Here is a 20,976-nt window from a genome sequence, read left to right as displayed (position 1 = left end):
ATGGAAAAAGAAAAGCCCTTTACCCTGTTCGTGCCACCCAGGCTGAGCGGCGGCCAAGTGTCTGCCGTGAAGCCGCAGGCGAGCGCCCGGGACGATGGATCCCGTCAGGTAAAGGCGGTACGGACCAAACGGCCGCTGCTTGGCCGCGGTCTGCCCGGGCGCGGGCCCTTCTGGGGCTCGAAGTCCTGTTCCTGGAGAGGAGTCCAAGGCCCTTGTCAGGCACTATTCGTGTCTCATAGTGTCAGTGTCACTTCTACATTGACGCTCCAGGCCAGCCTAACTGAAGTACTTTTATGAGAGTGGTTCTCATCTAGGGTTGCCAACTCTGGTTGGACGTATGCCTGGAGGTTTCATCCCATGACCTAATATTTAATTGACTATTAATATGTACTTCCTGGAGAGGCCAGGACAATCCTGGAGGGTTGGCAACCCGGTTTCAACCAGGAGCCCAGGGTCCCTAAGGGGGCTGCGAGCAGGTTTCAGGGCCTCTGCCAAAATAAACCAAAGAGCAGGACAAGTGTTAGACTCACAGGAGCCGAGGGCTGAATCTTGAGCCCCGATGCTCCTGGCTGAAGCTGAAGCCTGAGCAACTTAGCTTTGTGGGGCCTCCCTGTGGCGTGAGGTCCTGGGCAATAGCTCTGCTAGCTACCCCCTAACACCGCCCCTGGCTATTAATCTACTGAAAAACTGTTGCAGTGGCACAAGTGGACCAGGGAACTTGTATAGCATGGGAGGGGAAGAGGAGAGCCTCAGAAAGAAAAAGGTTGAAAACCCATACACATACACCGAATAATGCACCTGGAAGGTTACACCTGTTGCACTCTGAAAGCTGCAGGGAGAATTATGGTTATAGCTAGGCTTGGCAGAATTTGGTTTGTTTATTTTTTTAAATAATTTTGATGGATAATAATTAGTTTTAAGCATTTTTTTCCATTTTTATAGATTTAAAGTTTCATCGTTGTGGGAACCTGAGGGGTTCGACAGTAAATATTTAGTCACAATAGATGTTGAAATTCAAGAAGTTAAAGATTTATAGCCATTAAAACATTATCAGTATCTCATGTAGAAATATACAAAATACAGAAATCAAACAAATAAGCAGTGTTTTTCTTACTTTGCCTATTTATAAATGTTGATGATTATAGGTGGAAATATTTTTTTAGTTGGTTTGTGTGTGTATGCTGAAATTGACTCTTATTGATAATATAATCCTTCCAAGCCTAACTATAGCTCCAAAACAACTAAAAATAATGTTACCAGAATTTCCAAAAATGGTAATATTTCTCCTAAGAACAAGAATGAAAAATTTCATCCCCCCCAATATTGTTTTTTACAGAAAGCTACAATAATTTGAGAACAATGACAGAAAAAAAAAATAGATATTCAGCCAACGAGAAATAAAAGTTGCAAAGTCTATTGTGGATAATTTAGAATACAGAAAATGATCCAGGGATTATAAAATGTCAAGGCCATATTCAGATATCCTTATTCACCCTGAATAGTACCTTACTTGACAAATAGTCCCATTGAAAGCAATTGGATTATGAACTATTTCATATTCTGTCAGTCAGTAGTACTAGTTGAGGCCTGCACAAGCTCAATTGTCTATTATTGCATAAATATACATAGGTTCAACATATTATTTTTTCTTATTGGGGTCTCTTATTCAAGTACTGATCAGTTCCAGATATGCTCAGTTTTTAAAAGCATTTGAGATCAGGTATGCTCATATCAGATTTCTATGGTATTTTCTAAAAATGAAAAATTGATTTATAAGGTAAGATTTAGGTTGTGAAATTTCATCACACATTTTCTGAGAATGTTACAGGGAATGGAAAATAAATTTTGAACAGAGCCTTAGCTATAGTATTGTTCTGGGATTGGCACTCCCAGCCTTCAGATATACCTTAACAAACTAATTTTTAAAATTTTCCAGGTTTTTAACAAGTGCACAGAAGATTATTTTAGTTTGCCTTTTGTAATGACAAGTACACCAAGCCATGGTGAAGTCACAGATCCAGGTAAGGCCAAAAAAGGTATTACATCATCTTGTACAATAGTCTCTTTAAATTTAAGTTTCTAGTTATATGCACTTTTTAATGTCTTCTAAGAAGACACTTCTAAATATTGTAACATAGTTTTAAGCTATTATATTATATGTTATACAAATTTATTTAGAAAAAATACTTATCAAAATATCTTTTTCAGATCCTGTTTCACAGAAAATAAATTTTTTGCCTGGGGTAGAAGAAGAGGTCAGTTAAGTGTACAGACTGTGAATCTAGTATCTCAGCACCTCACAATCTTTAATGTATTTATCCACACTCACAATGCTCCTGTGAGGTAGGCAAGTAGTGTTTAACACATGAGGAAACAAAGGTACAGTCACTGAATGACAGAGAAGGGAATTGAACTCTGGTCTCCAAAGTCCTAGGCTAGTACACTAACCATTAGACAGCCTTCTACTTATACATAGTACAATCTATGGAAACACCAAATAATTTACTAGCATGAACTACTGAAAAACTGAATGACAGTACTGTACTTTCAGCCCATTTCCCCCAGTTAAAGCTTTTGTGGGTGAATATCCATTTCGTCAGATGCACCCACGAAAGCTTATGCTCCAATACATCTGTTAGTCTATAAGGTGCCACAGGACTCTTTGTCCCTTTTTACATTTCTTGTGTGGTGCTCTTCAGTTCTTTTTAGAGTTCTTAATTGACTGATATAATTAACAGAACATAAAGACCCTCTACTGCAGAAAAAACATAGGAATTCTTGGATATGCTCTCTGGAGTCCTACTGATTTCACTCCCAATGTCTGGACTTTTGGGCATTGGAACTTGGTGTGGGAAACCTAGTGGGTGAAATCCTGGCCTTAATGAAATTAGTAACAAAACTCCCATTTACTTTAGTGGGGCCTGGATTTGACCCTGTGTAATCATCCATGACTGCCAGGATTTGCCTTCAGCTATGTTAGAAGATCTGAGTATGTTAGGATAATTTTCCCTTATTTTTATTGTATTGTAATTATGCCTTTTTTGTTATTTCTTATTCCATGAAACAAATTGGTACACAGTGGTTTTAGTGGCTGCTGTAAGCATTCAGAATAATGCATCAATGGTGCTACCAAATTTAATCAGTTTAAACTTTGGTCCCTAGAGCAGCTTGCTTTGCAATTTATTAAAGAAATATGAATTCTTATGATATTTCTAAGAGACGTGTGTAGAATATTTTTAATTAAACAGCATTTCAGATTAAATTGTGAAACCTGTTTCAATAGAATATAGAGACAATGCATGAGCTTTATTCAAAACTCTACAAAGAGGCTGAAAAGATCAAGAGGTGGAAACTGACAGTAGAATCTGAACTGAAGCAGAAGGAGAGAAAACTGCAAGAAAATAAAAAGATTATTGAAGCACAACGTAAAGCTATTCAAGAGTTACAGGCAAGTTTCTGTATAGGATACCTCAAAATATATTTTTAAGAATAAAAACTTTCTGAGTAAACACACATAATTTGGATTTCTGATATAATTTAATATTCAATAATGATTCACAGCTCACAAAAATATTTTAAGCAATTAATCTCATGTGGAAAAAATGTGACTGTCTAATTGATCCAACAGCTTCACCTTTTTACAAGCAAAACTTCACTTTTTAATTGTAAAATGTAAAAACTTATCCTTTCAATAATGAACGTTTGTTTTGAAAGAAAAAAAGGAGTTAATATATACAAAGAAAAAATAAGAATGTAATTAACATGTGGAAATGAAGCTTCTCTGTAACTTGAAAAAAGAGTACAGTGAAACTTGATATGTTTATTCCCTCTTTCATACAAACTGTATCACAAAACATGGTTCAGAGTTAAATATTGCAGTCAGACTGAAATAACAGCGCAGAGAGAAAAAATAAGAGGTATAATTAACAGCACATAAAAATATATTATCAGGTGAGATTTGAAAAGAAATGGAGCTAGATAATAAGTGTATTTTGAATAACTAATTTTTTAATTGTGTCTCTTATAAAATTAGTTTGAAAATGAAAAACTGAGTTTGAAATTGGAAGATGAGATATGTGAAAATAAAGATCTTCTACAAGAGTAAGTAATATGAATAAAATATTATAGAAAAAAATTTCATACTGAACACTTCTCATTTTTATTTATAATTTTAAATAATTGCACTGAAGAAAGACATTAGATTGCAGAGCTTCTCAAGACAAGGACCTTGTCGTTTTTATATCTGCAAAATACTATGCACCCCTGTAATATTATGTAAATAATAATAATAAAATAGCTATTTCTTCTTTCAGAAACAGTGCAACAAGACATCTGTGTAATCTGCTCAAGGAAACCTGTGCTCGATCCACAGAGAAGTCCAACAAATGTAAATATATTTAGATATTGTTTTACATTTGTAAATGCACACTGCTGCATGGGAGAAAAAGCTTTCTTTCTGCTGGCATGGATTCTAGTGTAGTTTGAATAAATTGTGCATGGCTTATCTCACTAAGATGAAGTTTTCTGTAGAAAATAAGCCATAGACTTAATAGCTATTAGTTTTGTGGTCTTAATTTCAGAGGGTTTTTTTTCCCCAAAGGCAACAAGGTTGTTAAAGAGTTATACATTTATGTCTCCCAACCTTTTCTTTGGCATATTCATCGGAAGCAACATTGACCTGTTTGGGGCAGCTTGATTCCTAAACAATGCAGAACAAAATAAGTGCATCACTCTAGTATTCTGTACATTACATTGGCTACCCATTTAGACATTCATCCAGGAAGGTATTTAAGCATATGTGTAAATTTAATAGTCCCATTAAATTCAATTTAAGTACTTAAAATTATGCATGTGCTTAAGTATTTTCCTGAATTGGGACTTTAGAACTATAATCTTGAATTTGATCTGGATTAATCTTCAAAACCCTCAATGTTGCTGAACCCACACCACTGGAGAGTTGCTCTGTTTCTCTGGCCTCAATCCTGCACATATTTACACATTTAACTTTACTACTGTGAGTAGCCCCGTTGTTGACCATTATCTTTCATGACTGCTGTGTCAGCTACAAGGGTGAAAGTCTTAAGCGCAAGATGCAGAGATTTTTTTAAGAGTTGTCTCATGGCTTTGAAACCTCTTTTCACAAGAGAAGAGGATGACCTGCATCTTGCCTCATATAGGATAAAATGCAAGACTAAACCTTGCATCATAGCATTCCCTCAATAATAAAAATGTAAAAATATATTCTTCCTTCTACAGCAATGGAAGACAGGGCAGAACAAAAAATCAGTATTGATTATGCTATATGGGGAACCCATGACATTTTTGTAAGGTGCTTAGCTACCACAGCAGTGTGATTGGTCATTCTGGCACATTAACTTTGACTCTTTTATTTCCCTTGTGCTCACATATAGGTCAGGTGCGAATCCTGCTGTATTTTCCTTCATAACATTTCTAAAATAAGATCTTTTCTTTCTGTTCACACAGCTAAAACATTGACATCATCCCCCTTTAGTCCATACAAAACAAAGGTGCTAAAATAATCTTCTTTGCCTGTTGCACTAACTATATCACACAAACCTCTTTGGATCTCTTTGCTGACCAAGTTTTCCATTGCATCAAATTCAAATGTTTTGTTCTCACCTTCAAGGCCTTTCACAATGTTGCCTCATCTTAGTTATCTGTTCTTGTCGTTTATCACATCAGCCTCATGTTCCCTCGTCTTTACCAACAATGTCAGTCTTGATGGTCCATTTGACTGATTTTCTCAGAAGTGTCTTCACACTTTCTTCTATGCCATTTCTTACATATGGAACACCTTTCCTGAATTTATCTTTAAAATAACTACCCGCTCAAGACTCATTTCTGCCATGATGGTTGTTAGAAATTGGCCAACTAACAATGGTTAGGTTGAGGGGGTGATCCATGAAGTAAATAAATATATATAAATGCTCGATTCAGAAATATCTAGTTGTATGCGGCACTACTAGCATGTATAATGATGTGACCATATCACTTGACCTCCTTATTCCTCAAGTAGTCTCAGTGAAACAAAGTGGATTTCAGTGGGGCTACTCAAGGAATTATCAACTTTGATACTCCTGCTGTCACTGTGTATTGATGTATCAGAATCTGTTATAACAATAAAAATGATAATATGCTTATACTGTTTGATCCTGGATTTACATCTAGCCTGTCATTCTGTCTGGAAGAAGTGGAATTCAGAATGAAGCCATGTAAACTGATCTGAAATGCTACTTAGATGGAGAATACACTTTTTCTGCATTGCATAACATTTGCCAACAATATTTTTGCAGACATTTTGGTAAAATGATGAGAAAAAGCAGGATCACCATATCCGTGTTTTAATTCTTGATGCACTGTGTATTGAAATGCTTGGGCAAAACTTTTTTTAAAATCATATGTAGAATCTAATATGCCCTTGTATATTACATTTATTGCTGTATAGTTATGCATATCCTAAAAGTAAAATTTTGTTCAAAATATTTTTATTTTGACAGATGAACATGAAAGAGAAGAAACCAGACATCTATATATGGCACTTAATAATAATATTGAGGTAAGTGATTGATTGTAAGAGGTTTCAAAATACTCTACATTTAAACAGCTGAATTGAGTTGAAGTGAATGCTGAGATTTTCTTAAATACAAAACACATTTGTCATTGATCTACAGGAGATTTGGTAATTGGGGGTCAAAGACCGGAGCAGAAAACAAGCTGGGGATCAGAGACAGGATTGATAGGGCTGTTAGAACAAGGTATAGGGGCAGGAACCAGAGATGAAGCAAGGATCAGGAAGAAGGCAGGAACTTAAAAACAAGGGAAGGAGCAAGATAGGGATCAGGAACAGGACAAGAGTTGAGTGGAACTAGGAACAAGGATGGATGCAGATTGCAGAAGACAGAGAAGAGTAAGGTCTGTTGCAGCATCATCAAAGAGTCTGCACAGTTGCTCGGACAGCCCTGCCTGGGACACTTCCTGGTGTAAGTAGTGGGTGTGAGCCAATCAGATGGCTCTAGGCCTTGGGCATTCCAATAGGACCTTCCTGTGAGTCCTGATCTTCTAGGACTAGTGAGATACTGCTTTGTCTGTCTTCACTGGTGGCGACAAGGGACTGTCTGAGACCCAGCCCCCCCCCCCAAACAAACAAACAAAAAAACCCTGGGTTGTAGACCTGCCAAAACTGAGGACCCAAATCCCGGGATCCTTATAGCCCCAGCCTTTATACAGTTTCTTTGGAGTATCACTATTTTTTGCCAAGCCCTTTGCTTTTTACAAGGGTGAGACCCACAGTTCATAGATTCATAGATTCTAGGACTGGAAGGGACCTCGAGAGGTCATCGAGTCCAGTCCCCTGCCCGCATGGCAGGACCAAATACCGTCTAGACCATCCCTGATACAACTCCGAGGCTGGGCCTTTAGGCGCCAGCACTCTTGATTTTTCTCTGTGGTTCTACAGCAAGTCTGAACAAGTTCAGACTCCTTTTAGAAACTTCCACTACTGTATGGAGCAATATAACCAGTATTTGCAGTGACAGAGGGTAGCCTTTTCAAAACAAGCCGGCATTTATTAGTCAGTTGGAACACCACATTTGAGAGTCCTTAGATCATCATGGAAAACTTAACAGAGTCTATATTGGCAGAAAACAACTGTGCACTGTTCCATGACATCCTTGAATCTATCCTAGTCTCACTCTCTCTGAACCTGTCTCGCTGCTCTGGGCAGCAGCAAGTCTCAAAAACCATTCTAGTTGCACCTTATAGATCAGGGGTCAGCAGCCTTTCAGAAGTGGTGTGCCGAGTCTTCATTTATTCACTCTAATTTAAGGTTTCGCATGCCAGTAATACATTTTAAACTGTTTTAGAAGGTCTCTTTCTCTAAGTCTATAATATATAACTAAACTATTGTTGTATGTAAAGTAAATAAGGTTTTTAAAATGTTTAAGAAGCTTTATTTAAAATTAAATTAAAATGCAGAACCCCTGGACCAGTGGCCAGGACTCAGGCAGTGTGAGTGGCACTGAAAATCAGCTCGCGTGCCGAAGGTGGTAGGCGTGCCATAGGTTGCCTACCCCTGTTGTAGATGCAGCCTTCCTTGTCTCCCAGACAGTTAAAAGTTAATTTTCAGTCATTGGGTCTCCCATTGTCTCTCAAGGGTGACATCCACTTATGTCTCGCTTCTCTGTGTCTGGGGAGAAGTTAACCTCTTTGCACCTAGTGGGTAACAATACAAAGTAAAACTGAGTCACGTGGATTGTTTATAAAAATAAAACAAGAATTATTCCCACAGTCTCTCCAGCATTCCCTTCCATTGTCACTTGGGCAGCTACTGGTGCCAAGTGCCCAAGTCTTTGATAAGAACATAATTATAAGAGTTTGTTCTAGTCGGTTGGTGGTGTTTTTTTTAACATAAAGAACTTTATTTGAAAAATGTATACGTGTTCATACAAAACATGCTTACAAACATTATAAGGTGCAATACAATTATATTATGACATAAGAATTGAAAATATACACCAGTTTTAAGTACAGCATAGTAAGTAGAGTGAACATTTAGTCTTAAGGCTGGTCTACACTACCGCACTATGCACTCTCCTGTCGTCATAAGTACTCCACCCCAGCGAGAGGTGGAAGCTATGTTGGCATGAGAGTGTCTCCCGCTGACATAGCATGGTGTATATGCCACTTTAAGTCGATGGAAATTACGTCGCTCAGGGGGGTGGCTTTTTCACATCCCTGAATGACTAAGTTACATCAACTTAAGTGGTAGTGTAGACAAACCCTTAATATATTTTGTGGAGGAACAGATGAGTAAATGTGGAAGATTAGGGAGGTATTAAGTTCTCTTGCACAATTTTTTGTCTGGACTTTGGTATTTTAAACAAAGTAATTGTAAAACTATCAGTAGAGTCTTGCAAGGTACATTTGACCTTAAGTTTTTTTCTGAAGTTCCGTGGGGATATAGTGAGAATTTTGAATATTTGTCAATGAGAAGGGAAAGGCATTTTTATCTGGGGTAGAGAATATGATATTAAAATAGTTAAGTTAAATGTTTGTCTTTTTAACCTTTGACTTTTATTTATTATTTGTACTGTGATAGCACCTAGGCACCCCATGTTGTGCACCAGGGCTCCATTATGTTAAACACTGTACAAATAGCTAGCAAAAAGATGGTCCCTGCTCTAAAGAACTTACCATCTAAGTATGGAATTACTTGAATTTCTAATTTTTAAAATAATTAGTGTTCTAATAATATTGATTTAAATTAATAGCTGTCTGTTTACAACTGTAACTCTGTTTTAACAAAGTATTTTTTAATCTGGAAACATTACCATTGGCTTATAATACTGCATATTTTTAAATGGTATGTACATTCCTTTTTCATTATAGGAAATCATTTGTCTGTGAACATTTATTGCTATATTTTATTTTTTAGAGAATGATATTGGCTTTTGAAGAACTTCGTGTGCAAGCAGAGAACTCCAGATTGGAAATGTGTTTTAAATGTGAGAATTCTGCCTAATGTTTACAATACTCATAATGTACTCTGTATATGTAACAATCTCTTTGATCCTTGGAGATAGCATAACATGCACTTTTGGCAGGAATGATGGGATTTATTAGAACCAATGAGTTATAGGCACACTGTTAAGCATGATTATAGGACATGCTTATGTGGTGGTAAGGGGAGCAGATGCCCTTATTACAGCATAACTTGGTTCCACAATATGGCAACAATTCCTGAGGAAGGTCAACTAGGTTCTAAATAGGGGTATAAAAAGATTCTCAACCATTCTTTGTACTCATTTGGCCTAATCTTACTCCCCTTAAAGTCAATGGCAAAACTCCCTTTAATATAGTGGGAGTAGGTTTGGAACCTGTATACTTGTAATACTCTAAAACAGTGGTTCTCAACCTATTTACCATTGTGGGCCACATCCAATGCTACCTCTGTGGCCCTGAGGATGTCACATGGGCCGTAGCTCTGTGCTGATTGGGCCGCAAGCGGGCCGCAGGTTGAGAAACACTGCTCTAAAAGCTTGAAAATAACATTATTCACCTGAGAGATAGGGAGGTAATATCTTTTATACTGTTGGTGAGAGAGACAAGCTTTCAAGCTGCACAGAGCTCCTCTTCAGGTCGAAGAATTGTACTCAGAATCACAAGTTCAGCTAAATACAAGCGGTGACAGATTGTTTAGCATAAAAAGTTAACACACATCTCAAGGGACCATTGAAGGTGAAGTGCCTGTTAACACCACCCCAGTTATTGGGGGGTAAGTAGGTTACAGATTGTTGTGATAAGCCATAAATTCAGTCCAAGATTTTTAGAATCTAGCAAAATTATGAATTTAAGCTCCCAGGTTCATTCTTTGAAGGTGTTATGCAGGTTTCCAATGAGGATGGGGACTTATAGGTCAGATATAAAGTAATTGCTTTGTGAAAAGTGTTCACGCACAAGTGTTAAGCAAACACCTGTCTGGGATGGTCTAGATAATACTTAGCCCTGCTATGAGTGCAGGGGCCTGGACTAGATAACCTCTCGAGGTCCCTTCCAGGCCTATGATTCTATGATACCATATTTTTTGTCTTTTATCATTTTTCTGTGAGAGTTAATTTGAGTATAGTGATTGTCTTGTTTCACCCACATAGTTGTTGTTGGGGTATTTAGTGCATTTTCCAAACCCAAAGAGTGCAGTATAGCTCTAGAAATCTCTCTCTTTCTCTCACCAACAGAATTTGGTCCAATAAAAGATATTGCCTCACCCACCTTGTCTCTCTAATATACTGGGACTAACATGGCTACAACAACACTGCATACATTTATTTTCCTGTCATAGAATCATAGACTTTAAGGTTAGAAGTGACCATTATGATCATCTAGTCCGACCTCCTGCATAACGCAGGCCACAGAATCTCACCCACCCACTCCTGTATCAAACCCCCAACCTATGTCTGAGCTATTGAAGTCCTCAAATTATGGTTTAAAGACTTCATGGTGCAGAAAATCCTCCAGCAAGTGACCCTTGCCCTACGTTGCAGAGGAAGCCGAAAAACCCCCATGGCCTCTGCCAATCTGCCCTGGAGGAAAATTCCTTCCTGACCCCAAATATGGCGATCAGCTAAACCCTGAGCATGTGAGCAAGATTCACCAGCCAGACACCCAGGAAAGAATTCTCTATAGTAACTCGGATCCCACCTCATCTAACATCCCGTCACAGGCCATTGGGCATATTTATCGCTAATAGTCAAAGATCAATTAATTGCCAAAATTAGGCTATCCCATCATACCATCCCCTCCATAAACTTATCATAAACTGTGGGGGAGGGATAGCTCAGTGGTTTGAGCATTGGCCTCCTAAACCCAGGGTTGTGAGTTCAGTCCTTGAGGGAGCCATTTAGGGAACTGGGGTAAAAATCTGTCTGGGGATTGGTCCTTCTTTGAGCAGGGGGTTGGACTAGATGACCTCCTGAGGTCCCTTCCAATCCTGATATTCTAAGCTTAGTCTTGAAGCCAGCTATGTCTTTTTACCCCCACTGCTCCCTTTGGAAGGCTGTTCCAGAACTTCACTCCTCTGATGGTTAGAAACCTTCGTCTAATTCAAGTCTAAACGTCCTGATAGCCAGTTTATATCCATTTGTTCTTGTATCCACATTGGTAGTGATCTTAAATAATTCCTCTCCCTCCCTGGTATTTATCCCTCTGATATTTTTATAGAGAGCAATCATATCTCCCCTCAGCCTTCTTTTGGTTAGGCTCAGGGCTGGCTCTTGGCACCAGCAAACGAAACAAGTTCTTGGGGCGGTCAATGGGAAGGGGCGGCACATCTGGGTCTTCGGCAGCAATTCGGTGGCGGGTCCCTCTCAGACTGAAGGACCCACCGCCGAAGTGCCGCCAATCGCGGCTTTTTTTTTTTTTCCTCCTTTGCCGCTTGGGTCAGCAAAAAAGCCTGAGCCGGCTCTGGTTAGACTAAACAAGCTAAGATCTTTGAGTCTCCTTTCCATTCCTCGGATCATCCTAGTAGCCCTTCTCTGTACCTGTTCCAATTTGAATTCATCCTTCTTAAACATGGGAGACCAGAACTGCACACAGTATTCCAAATGAGGTCTCACCAGTGCCTTGTATAACGGTACTAACACCTCCTTATCTCTACTGGAAATACCTCGCCTGATGCATCCCAAGACCGCCTTAGCTTTTTTCACAGCCATATCACATTGGCAGCTCATAGTTATCCTGTGATCAACCAATACTCCGAGGTCCTTCTCCTCCTCTGTTACTTCCAAGTGTTGCGTCCCCAGCTTATAACAAAAATTCTTATTAATCCCTAAATGCATGACCCTGCACTTTTCACTATTAAATTTCATCCTATTACTATTACTCCAGTTTACAAGGTCATCCAGATCTTCCTGTATGATATTCCGGTCCTTCTCTGTATTGGCAATACCTCCCAGCTTTGTGTCATCCACAAACTTTATTAGCACATTCCCACTTTTTGTGCCAAGGTCAGTAATAAAAAGATTAAATAAGATTGGTTCCAAAACCGATCCCTGAGGAACTCCACTAGTAATCTCCCTCCAGCCTGACAGTTCACCTTTCAGTATGACCCGTTGTAGTCTCCCCTTTAACCAGTTCCTTATCCACCTTTCAGTTTTCATATTGATCCCCATCTTTTCCAATTTAGCTAATAATTCCCCATGTGGAACCGTATCAAATGCCTTACTGAAATTGAGGTAAATTAGATCCACTGCGTTTCCTTTGTCTAAAAGATCTGTTACCTTCTCAAAGAAGGAGCTCAGATTGGTTTGGCACGAGCTACCTTTTGTAAAACCATGTTGTATTTTGTCCCAATTACCATTGATCTCAATGTCCTTAACTACTTTCTCCTTCAAAATTTTTTCCAAGACCTTGCATACTACAGATGTCAAACTCACAGACCTGTAGTTACCTGGATCACCTTTTTTTCCTTTGTTAAAAATAGTAATTATGTTAGCAATTCTCCAGTCATACGGTACAACCCCGGAGTTTACAGATTCATTAAAAATTCTTGCTAATGGGCTTGCAATTTCATGTGCCAGTTCCTTTAATATTCTTGGATGAAGATTATCTGGGCCCCCCGATTTAGTCCCATTAAGCTGTTTGAGTTTGGCTTCTACCTCGGATGTGGTAATATCTACCGTCATATCCTCATTCCCATTTGTCATCCTACCATTATCCCTAAGCTCCTCATTAAAGACTGAGGCAAAGTATTTGTTTAGGTATTGGGTCATGCCTAGATTATCCTTAATCTCCACTCCATCCTCAGTGTTTAGCGCTCCCACTTCTTCTTTCTTTGTTTTCTTCTTATTTATATGGCTGTAGAACCTTTTACTTTTAATTCCCTTTGCAAGGTCCAACTCTACATGGCTTTTGGCCTTTCTCACTTTATCCCTACATGTTCTGACCTCAATAAGGTAGCTTTCCCTGCTGATCCCTCCTTGTAGGCTTTCTGCTTTTTCTTAATCACCTCTCTGAGATGCTTGCTCATCCAGTTTGGTCTACAACTCCTGCATATGAATGTTTTCCCCTTTCTTGGGATGCAGGCTTCTGATAGTTTCTGCAACTTTGACTTGAAGTAATTCCAGGCCTCCTCCGCCTTTAGATCTACAAGTTCTTCAGTCCAATCCACTTCCCTAACTAATTTCCTTATTTTTTTTAAAGTTAACCCTTTTGAAATCAAAAACCCTAGTCACAGATCTATTTTTGTTTATCCTTCCATTTAGTTTGAACTGAATTAGCTCATGATCGCTCGAACCAAGGTTGTCCCCTACAACCATTTCTTCTAAATGGCATCCTGTAGTGGAGCAGTTGCCCCACTCCTACAGAACAGGGGATGAAAGCAGCCCTGGAGAGGGCTACCAATGCAAAAGGCTAGGCTGATTGGGAAACAGCCATAGCTGGGGCCATGCCCCAATCAGGCTGCAACTGGCTCTATAAAAGGGCTGTGAGCCAGGAGCTCAAAAAGGGAGTCTCTCTCTCTGGCTTCTGAGAGACAAGGACCTGGCTGCCTGCAAGCTGAGAAGGGTACCTGAAGTGGAGCAGTGCTGGGAAAGGGCAGAGGGAGCTGGGGAGTTCCAGCCTGATAAAACCTCAGGCTGCAGGCCTTGAAAAGGGCCTATGAAAAGGTACTGGGGCTGCAGAAGGGCAGCCCAGAGATAGGCAAAGGCAGCAGGTCCTAACCCCCACGTTGCCAATGATGAGTGGTTTACAGACTGCAGTCTGCCCCAGTGAGTGGGGGCTAGATGGTGACTGGCAGTAGCCACTGAGGCAAGATGGATAGAGGGTTGGGGTTCCCCTGGGTGGGGGGACCTAGATTGTAGCTTACTGCTGGGGCAGAACCCTGACGTAGAGGGGCACCGGGTCCGGGAGGGACACGGGGGCCAGCGACAGGCAAGACACCGGCCTGCAGAAGGCGCTTTGGGCTGGAAGAGCTAATTCCCAGGACGACCAGCAGGAGGCGCCGTGCTCGTGAGTCGTCGCCTTGCCACACATCCCCTCTTGTTGGTTCAGCAACTACTTGGTGAAGGAATCCATAAGCTATCTCATCCAGGAAAATCTGAGCAATATTATTATTACTAGCACTTCTCCTCCAGTCTATATCTGGGAAATTAAAGTCTCCCATGGTCACACAATTCCTATTAGTATTTACTTCGTTAAAAACATTAAAGAGGTCTCTATCCATATCCAAATCGGATCCCGGCGGTCTATAGCACACCCCAAGCACTATCCCAGCAGAGGCTCTAGTAGCTTTCTTCCCCAATGTGATGTTTTGCCCAGACAGACTCTGTCTTATCCATTCCATCTCTTCTTATTTCTTTACAGTCTACCTCATCATTGATATACAATGCTACTCCACCACCTTTGCCTTTATTTCTGTCTTTCCTAAACCGCATATACCTTTCAATACCTGTACTCCTGTCATGACTACTATTCCACCATGTTTCTGTTATCCCTGTAATATCTGGTTTCACTTCCTGCACCAGTAACTTTAGTTCCTCCATTTTTTTTTTTTTTTTTTACCTAGGCTCCTCGCAGTGGTGTACAAACATCTTAATTTTTGCTGTTTGGCTTCGCTCACATTCTTTACTCCATTAGGCACAGACATTCTACTGCCAGTATCACCTAGTAGACTGGTATCTACACTACCCTTCTTCCTTATGTCCATTCTCCTACCCACGGCTGTATCCTTTCTTACTTTGTTTTCTTCCCTCTCAATGTTAAAATCCGGTGTGGAGATTACCTGGACATCTCCCCCAGATTCCTAGTTTAAAGCTCTCTTAATCAGTTGTGCCAACCTCCATCCTAGAAGTCTATTTCCCTCCCTACTCAAGTGAAGTCCATCCTGAGGAACAGTCCTCTGTCCATGAATGACTCCCAGTGGCCATACATCTCAAAGCCCTCCTTATAGCACCACTGCCTGAGTCATCTATTGATCGTCATAATCTTGTCACACCTTTGTTGCCCTTCTCTAGGAACAGGCAGAATCCCACTGAAGATCACCTGAGCCTCGATTTCCTTAAGTGTCTTCCCCAGCCTAGCCTAGTCTTCCTTGATACGTTCCAGCGAGAATCTAGCCGTATCATTTGTTCCCATATGAAGGACAATCAGTGGATTCTTTCCTGCTCCCATTAGGATCCTCTTCAGCCTCAGGTCCACATCCTGTATCTTAGCACCTGGCAGACAGCACACCCTTCTGTTCTCTGGATCAGCTCTGGTTACAGGCCTGTCTATTCTCAGTAAGGAGTCCCCAATCACGTAGACCTGCCTTTTCCTGGTGATGGTGCAATTCTCCGGTGTATCCCCTGTTCCCTCTGGCTGCAAGTCCTCTCGATTCCTATTTTCCCTTGCAATCCTCTGTAACCCAGCCCGTATCCTCCTGGGGCTCATATTTGGTGTTATCTCCATTGACTCTTCCCCTCTTCCTATAGGACTAGCTACTCTTCTCTTCTTCCTTGTCCTCTCATCTTCAGTGACCATCTGCTGTGCCCCTTCTTCATTTTCCAACTCCGCAAACCTGTTCCTGAGCTCTATTTCTCCTTCACTAGCCCATCTTTTCCTCTGCCTGGTTCTCTTAGTCACATGCATCCACTGTCCACTTTCCTCACCTAGCAATCTCCCCTCAGAGTTCTTTTGTCCTGCTTCCATCTGCAAGTCTGAGCTTTTCCCTTCAGCCTCCTCGTGTCTTTGCTCCATCATCTGCTTGAACCCCCTTCTAAACTCAAGCAGAGTGTCCACCTGCATCTCCAATCCTCTGATCTTTTCTTCCATCAGCTCTATCAGGGGGCACTTCATGCAGACAAAACTCTTTTCATGTACCCTCTCCAGGATCATGTACATGCCGCAGCTTCCACATCCAGTCATCTTTATTGTCTTCCACTGCTTGGGTCACTACCGCTGCTGCCTCTGTATCTGTCATAGCCTTCCCACGTAAATCCTGTTAGTCCATGAAACACAAACCAAACCAAAACACCACCACCCACAGCAAAACAAGCCCCCAACGAGCACCAAAACACTGCCAGAACACCAGACACTCCCTTCACTAGCCTGTCTATTCCTCTGCCTTCCTCTTAGTCTTCCCCACAAACTCCCACTCAAACTCCCCTGTTTACAGCTCTGTTTGCTGGCTCCTGTGCCGCTGCAGCTGTCTGTGCTGCTGCCTGTCAGCTTTGTTCTTGTTTTACTTCTGTTTTAGGGTTTTGTATTAGTACATATCACCACAAGCATCTTTCAGACACTGTTTTTGTAATTATGGAGCCCAGCCCACAATGGCACTGCTTGTTTTCTGTAGTTACCTTCTTGATATATGATGAAGCTGCACTGGTTTATACCAGCAAAAAATTTGGGCTCATTAATTGCTTATTTACACTTAAGTCCCCAGCCTTGCATCATTTCTATACATGAAATTCTCATTGACTTCCCATTTTACATAATACTGGAATAAATCTGTAGAGAGACAGTGCAAAAAATATTTTCTCTTAATGGTTCATAACTTCAAACATAACTTCAGCAGTAAATCTATAATGAAAAAGCTATACAAATATACATATATTTTAAAATAATTATATTTGATTTCTTGAAGTATATTTAGTTTAAGTACTAAGTATTCACTTTATTTTATTTCTGAAGTAAAAGAAGCAGCAGAAAAAGTAGAACAGCTTGAAAAAGAATACAAAATGGAAATAAATGTCAAGGAAAAGCAGGTTTGTTTAGTGTAAAGTCCAATTTGTACATTTTTATTTGGAAATATAATTTGCATTATATAGAGCAAAAATTTCAACTAATTTTGACTGATTTTTGTTGTTGTTGACTAATTTAGTTGGAGTGCAGAAAAACCAAAATAATTCTTTAAAAGGTGCTTTGTCTGTAAAAGATTTTGTACTTTTGAAGGATGAAAATTATTATTATAAGTGATATTTAAATTGTGTGCTTTTTGCTTTGTGGTGTTTGAATTAAAATGTTAATGGGAGTTATATGCTATTATTTTTTTCACCACAAAGCACCATAAAAATAAGTACTGAGTTCTGACAGTCCTCATATTTGAGCAAGGTTCATTCCACATCTGCTGGTGAAGAAGAGATGGGGGAAGGACAATGATGCAGAAGCTGGGAGGAAGGATCAGGAAACAGATCAGACCAGGGACTGACTAGAGGAATACTGAGACTAGAAGAGGGAATAGGGTGTTGTCATGGTATTGAGGGTGCCAAGGAAGGTGGGCAGATTGTGGAAACTTGTGGTGGTGGTATTAGGAGTGTAATCAATAGTATGGAAAGAAGGTTTTATTTCTTTATTTTTTTTTAATCTGAGAAGGGTCAGAAGTTGGACCTGTTGGTTCATGGGGAGAATGGATCTGAGGAGTGTCAAGCAGTCTGACCAGGCACTGTTGTAAGTGTAGGAAATGACAGCAGGAGACTACTTGAGAGTCTGAACGGATACTCCATTCTCCCTAAATATAAGTTTCTACACCTCCATCCTGTTGGAACTTACACTCTAGTTTTGATGGCAGATCTGCTGTCTCTAGACTGCAGCACTTTTTTTTGGTGGACATTTGGTTAATGCCTCCCTATTTTTTCTTGAGCAGTATTCATTTTTCTACAGTTATGTAATGAAATCCTAATCCTGCGTATAACATACAAATGTGAAAATAATATGAAGTTAGTAATCTTTTCTAGACCTTGTTATTTATATATTGTAATTGCTCTTCACTTCATTAGCTATCAGTTTTGACTGTGCAAAGTGGTGAAAAAGACAATAAAATGAGAGACATCACAGTTCAGTTGCAGGAATCAAGGGATAAGATTATTGATTTAGAAGAAGCAACAGGTAACAATTATAATCCAAATAGGATAATTTGTAATAGTGAAAGAGACAGAAAAGCTAGAGATTGATCATGGTGGTGTTATTCTTTTGCGGAGCACTGATGGAAATTGGGGCCTTGCAGATCACTTTCCTGTTTTGAAGCGGGAATTGGGTATTTTGTTAGTGTGATTTGTTTGTTTACCAAATGTACACAAGTGCTGTTTCCTTGAATGGAATTGGTAACAAACATCGGATAAGCATATACTTTTTGTAGAAACCTCAGGTAAGGTGCCCCTGTCTCAGTCCTAAGAAGCAGTTGTCTTGCTCTCCTCTCACCCCAGGGAAAATCTCAAATTGCTAACAAACCCAGCTGCTTTTAAACACATCCTGTGTCCTTTTTTTTCCACCCTCAGCCCCTGCACATTACACCTGTGAAACCCTTAATCCAAGGCTATTCACTGAGACCATGTGGCCTGGAAAAGTGAGCCTTGGCATTGTTCACCTGCTTCTTAGTACAAAGGAGTGTCAAAGCTGTAACTGCCAGACCAGTGCTTTAATCCACACAGTCTCTTTAATTATAGACTTATAGATCAGTGACACCCTAATGGACAAACAATTAGCACCTTATGCCATAACAGTATGTTCAAACTTTCATCTCTAGGGTCTGGTCTACAATTATTTATTATTGTATTAAATAAGAGCCCCAGTCATGGACCAGGACCCCATTGTGCTAGGTGCTGTACAAACAAAAGAAAAGATAGTCCCTGGTCCCAAAAGTTCATAATCTAAGTATAAAATGAGACAACAGATGGATACAGACAGATTGATGAGAAAGAACAAGAACATTGAGACACAATGTTGTTCAGCATGGTAGGCTGTTTTTGTCTCAATACGCCAGCAGTTTTTGTAGCGGTATAATGGACGCATAGTTTTTGTACCGATGTAATAATTTGTTTCGGGGGTGTAGTTATTATTATTTGTGGTGGCGTTTTTTATTTTTTTTTTTTACTGCTAGTGTGGACACTCTTATACTAATATAGCTTATTCCATTATAGGAATAAGCTATACTGGTATAACTGTGTCCATACTGTGGGAGGAGTTCCATTTTAACTATCCCAATATAGCTAAAAGGGTACAATTTTTGTGTAGACCACCTTAGGTCACTAGTTACTGAAAGTTGTTAGTTTCCAGCAGTTGTTCAGCAGCCAATGAAATAAATGGTGGCTTCACTCTTCTCTATTGGACATGTTTCCACATATCCAAAAAATACCATTACAGATGGCATTAGAGTTGACATTCTTGTAGGCAGGCAAAAGGCAAAGGATTGAATGGAGTTGGAAACTGAACTGCTTTTAGAAGGGGTCTTCCATTTCATGGTTGAGACATGTCAATGAGTTTTTGAGTGAAACTTGCAAAGGACAAAGAAAGGACTTCAGTCTTCTTAACTGTTAATCAGCCATTTTTAATTAAATTAAATTAAATACTTCTTAAAAATAGCGCTATGTTTTTAGTGATTTTGACACAAAATTATATCATTTTATCAGTAATGAAGTTATTTCTGTTTCCTTCGCTTTGTAAAATTGTGGGGAGAGTCCTAATTCGTTGGGTAGATGAGGAATAATTAATATTTATTTTGGAGGGTTGTAAGTTTTATAGTTAGGTGGGGTTTTTTTATACCATGTTGTGCCTAGGATGGGTACATTTAATTAAATTTTATAAATAAAATATATATAAAGTATGATACTCCTTGTATTTTATATTTACATAATGAAAAGTGATATGTATGCAGTGCTGTCTCATGTCTCTCTTCTAAACCGTTGAGATAGATAAATTATTTAAGTGGCATATATCGTACAAATTATTGTAGAGTACAATCAAATATATTGTTTGGTACATGACATAATGTTTAGAAACATTAGTGTATATCTTATCTGTAACAATTGTCATTTAGAACAACAAAAAGAAATGTTAAAAGAATCACAGAGCAAACAGAAACAATTGATGGGAGAACTGGAAGAAGCTAAAGTTTTGCTGCAAAAAACAGAGGTATGACTTGCTCTAACTTTTTTTTACAAATCAAAATGTAATATAAATAAGGTAAACGTGTAATTTGTACAAGCAATTGTCAGTACTTTTCATCCAAACCCTGAATTGTAATTGCTTGCTACTTCACATTGTGACGAGTTGGACCCCCCTTCTGGGATGCCACCTGATGTACTAGGATTTCACTGAACCTCTCCTTCTCCACCAGCATGGGTTCCCACTCCCTGTTTTGCTGAATTAGGCTCCCCGGCCTCTTGCAGCACACACACACACAGGTAGGGCCACACCCAGCTACAGCCAGACTGAAGTCAGCTCTGTGTGAGAGGACTCCCCCAGCACTCACGTGCACACCCCTTTTGGGAGATAAACCCAAAATAATACTGTCTTGCGCTGTGCAGATTTTTTTTATACAGTGCAAGCTTATAAAAATCTGCCCTCTTCCTCAATGTGACGAGAGATGTGCACGACTTCTCCCCCCCTTAGAAATTACATAAACTGGGTTTAATAATAAACTAAATAAGTTTATTAACTACAAAAGGTAGATTTTAAGTGTCTAAAGGGATAGCAAACAGAACAAAGCAG

At 39.6% G+C, this 20,976-nt stretch overlaps 1 protein-coding gene across 1 annotated transcript in view; it reads left to right on the top strand.

Moving 5' to 3' along the window:
- Positions 1-20,976, top strand: part of SYCP1 (synaptonemal complex protein 1) — a 63,747-nt gene continuing 42,771 nt past the window's right edge. The window contains 11 exon segments of the mRNA XM_054025197.1: positions 1-108; positions 1,937-2,021; positions 2,209-2,255; positions 3,284-3,448; positions 4,034-4,101; positions 4,314-4,387; positions 6,519-6,577; positions 9,455-9,524; positions 17,182-17,255; positions 18,267-18,375; positions 20,303-20,397. Of these exon segments, the coding sequence (XP_053881172.1) occupies positions 1-108; positions 1,937-2,021; positions 2,209-2,255; positions 3,284-3,448; positions 4,034-4,101; positions 4,314-4,387; positions 6,519-6,577; positions 9,455-9,524; positions 17,182-17,255; positions 18,267-18,375; positions 20,303-20,397 (954 nt within the window).

Source organism: Malaclemys terrapin, chromosome 4, assembly GCF_027887155.1.
Source record: "Malaclemys terrapin pileata isolate rMalTer1 chromosome 4, rMalTer1.hap1, whole genome shotgun sequence".
Taxonomy (NCBI): Eukaryota; Metazoa; Chordata; order Testudines; family Emydidae; genus Malaclemys; species Malaclemys terrapin.
The sequence above is the reverse complement of the archived record's forward strand: the minus strand, read 5'-3'. Positions and strand labels throughout refer to the sequence as shown.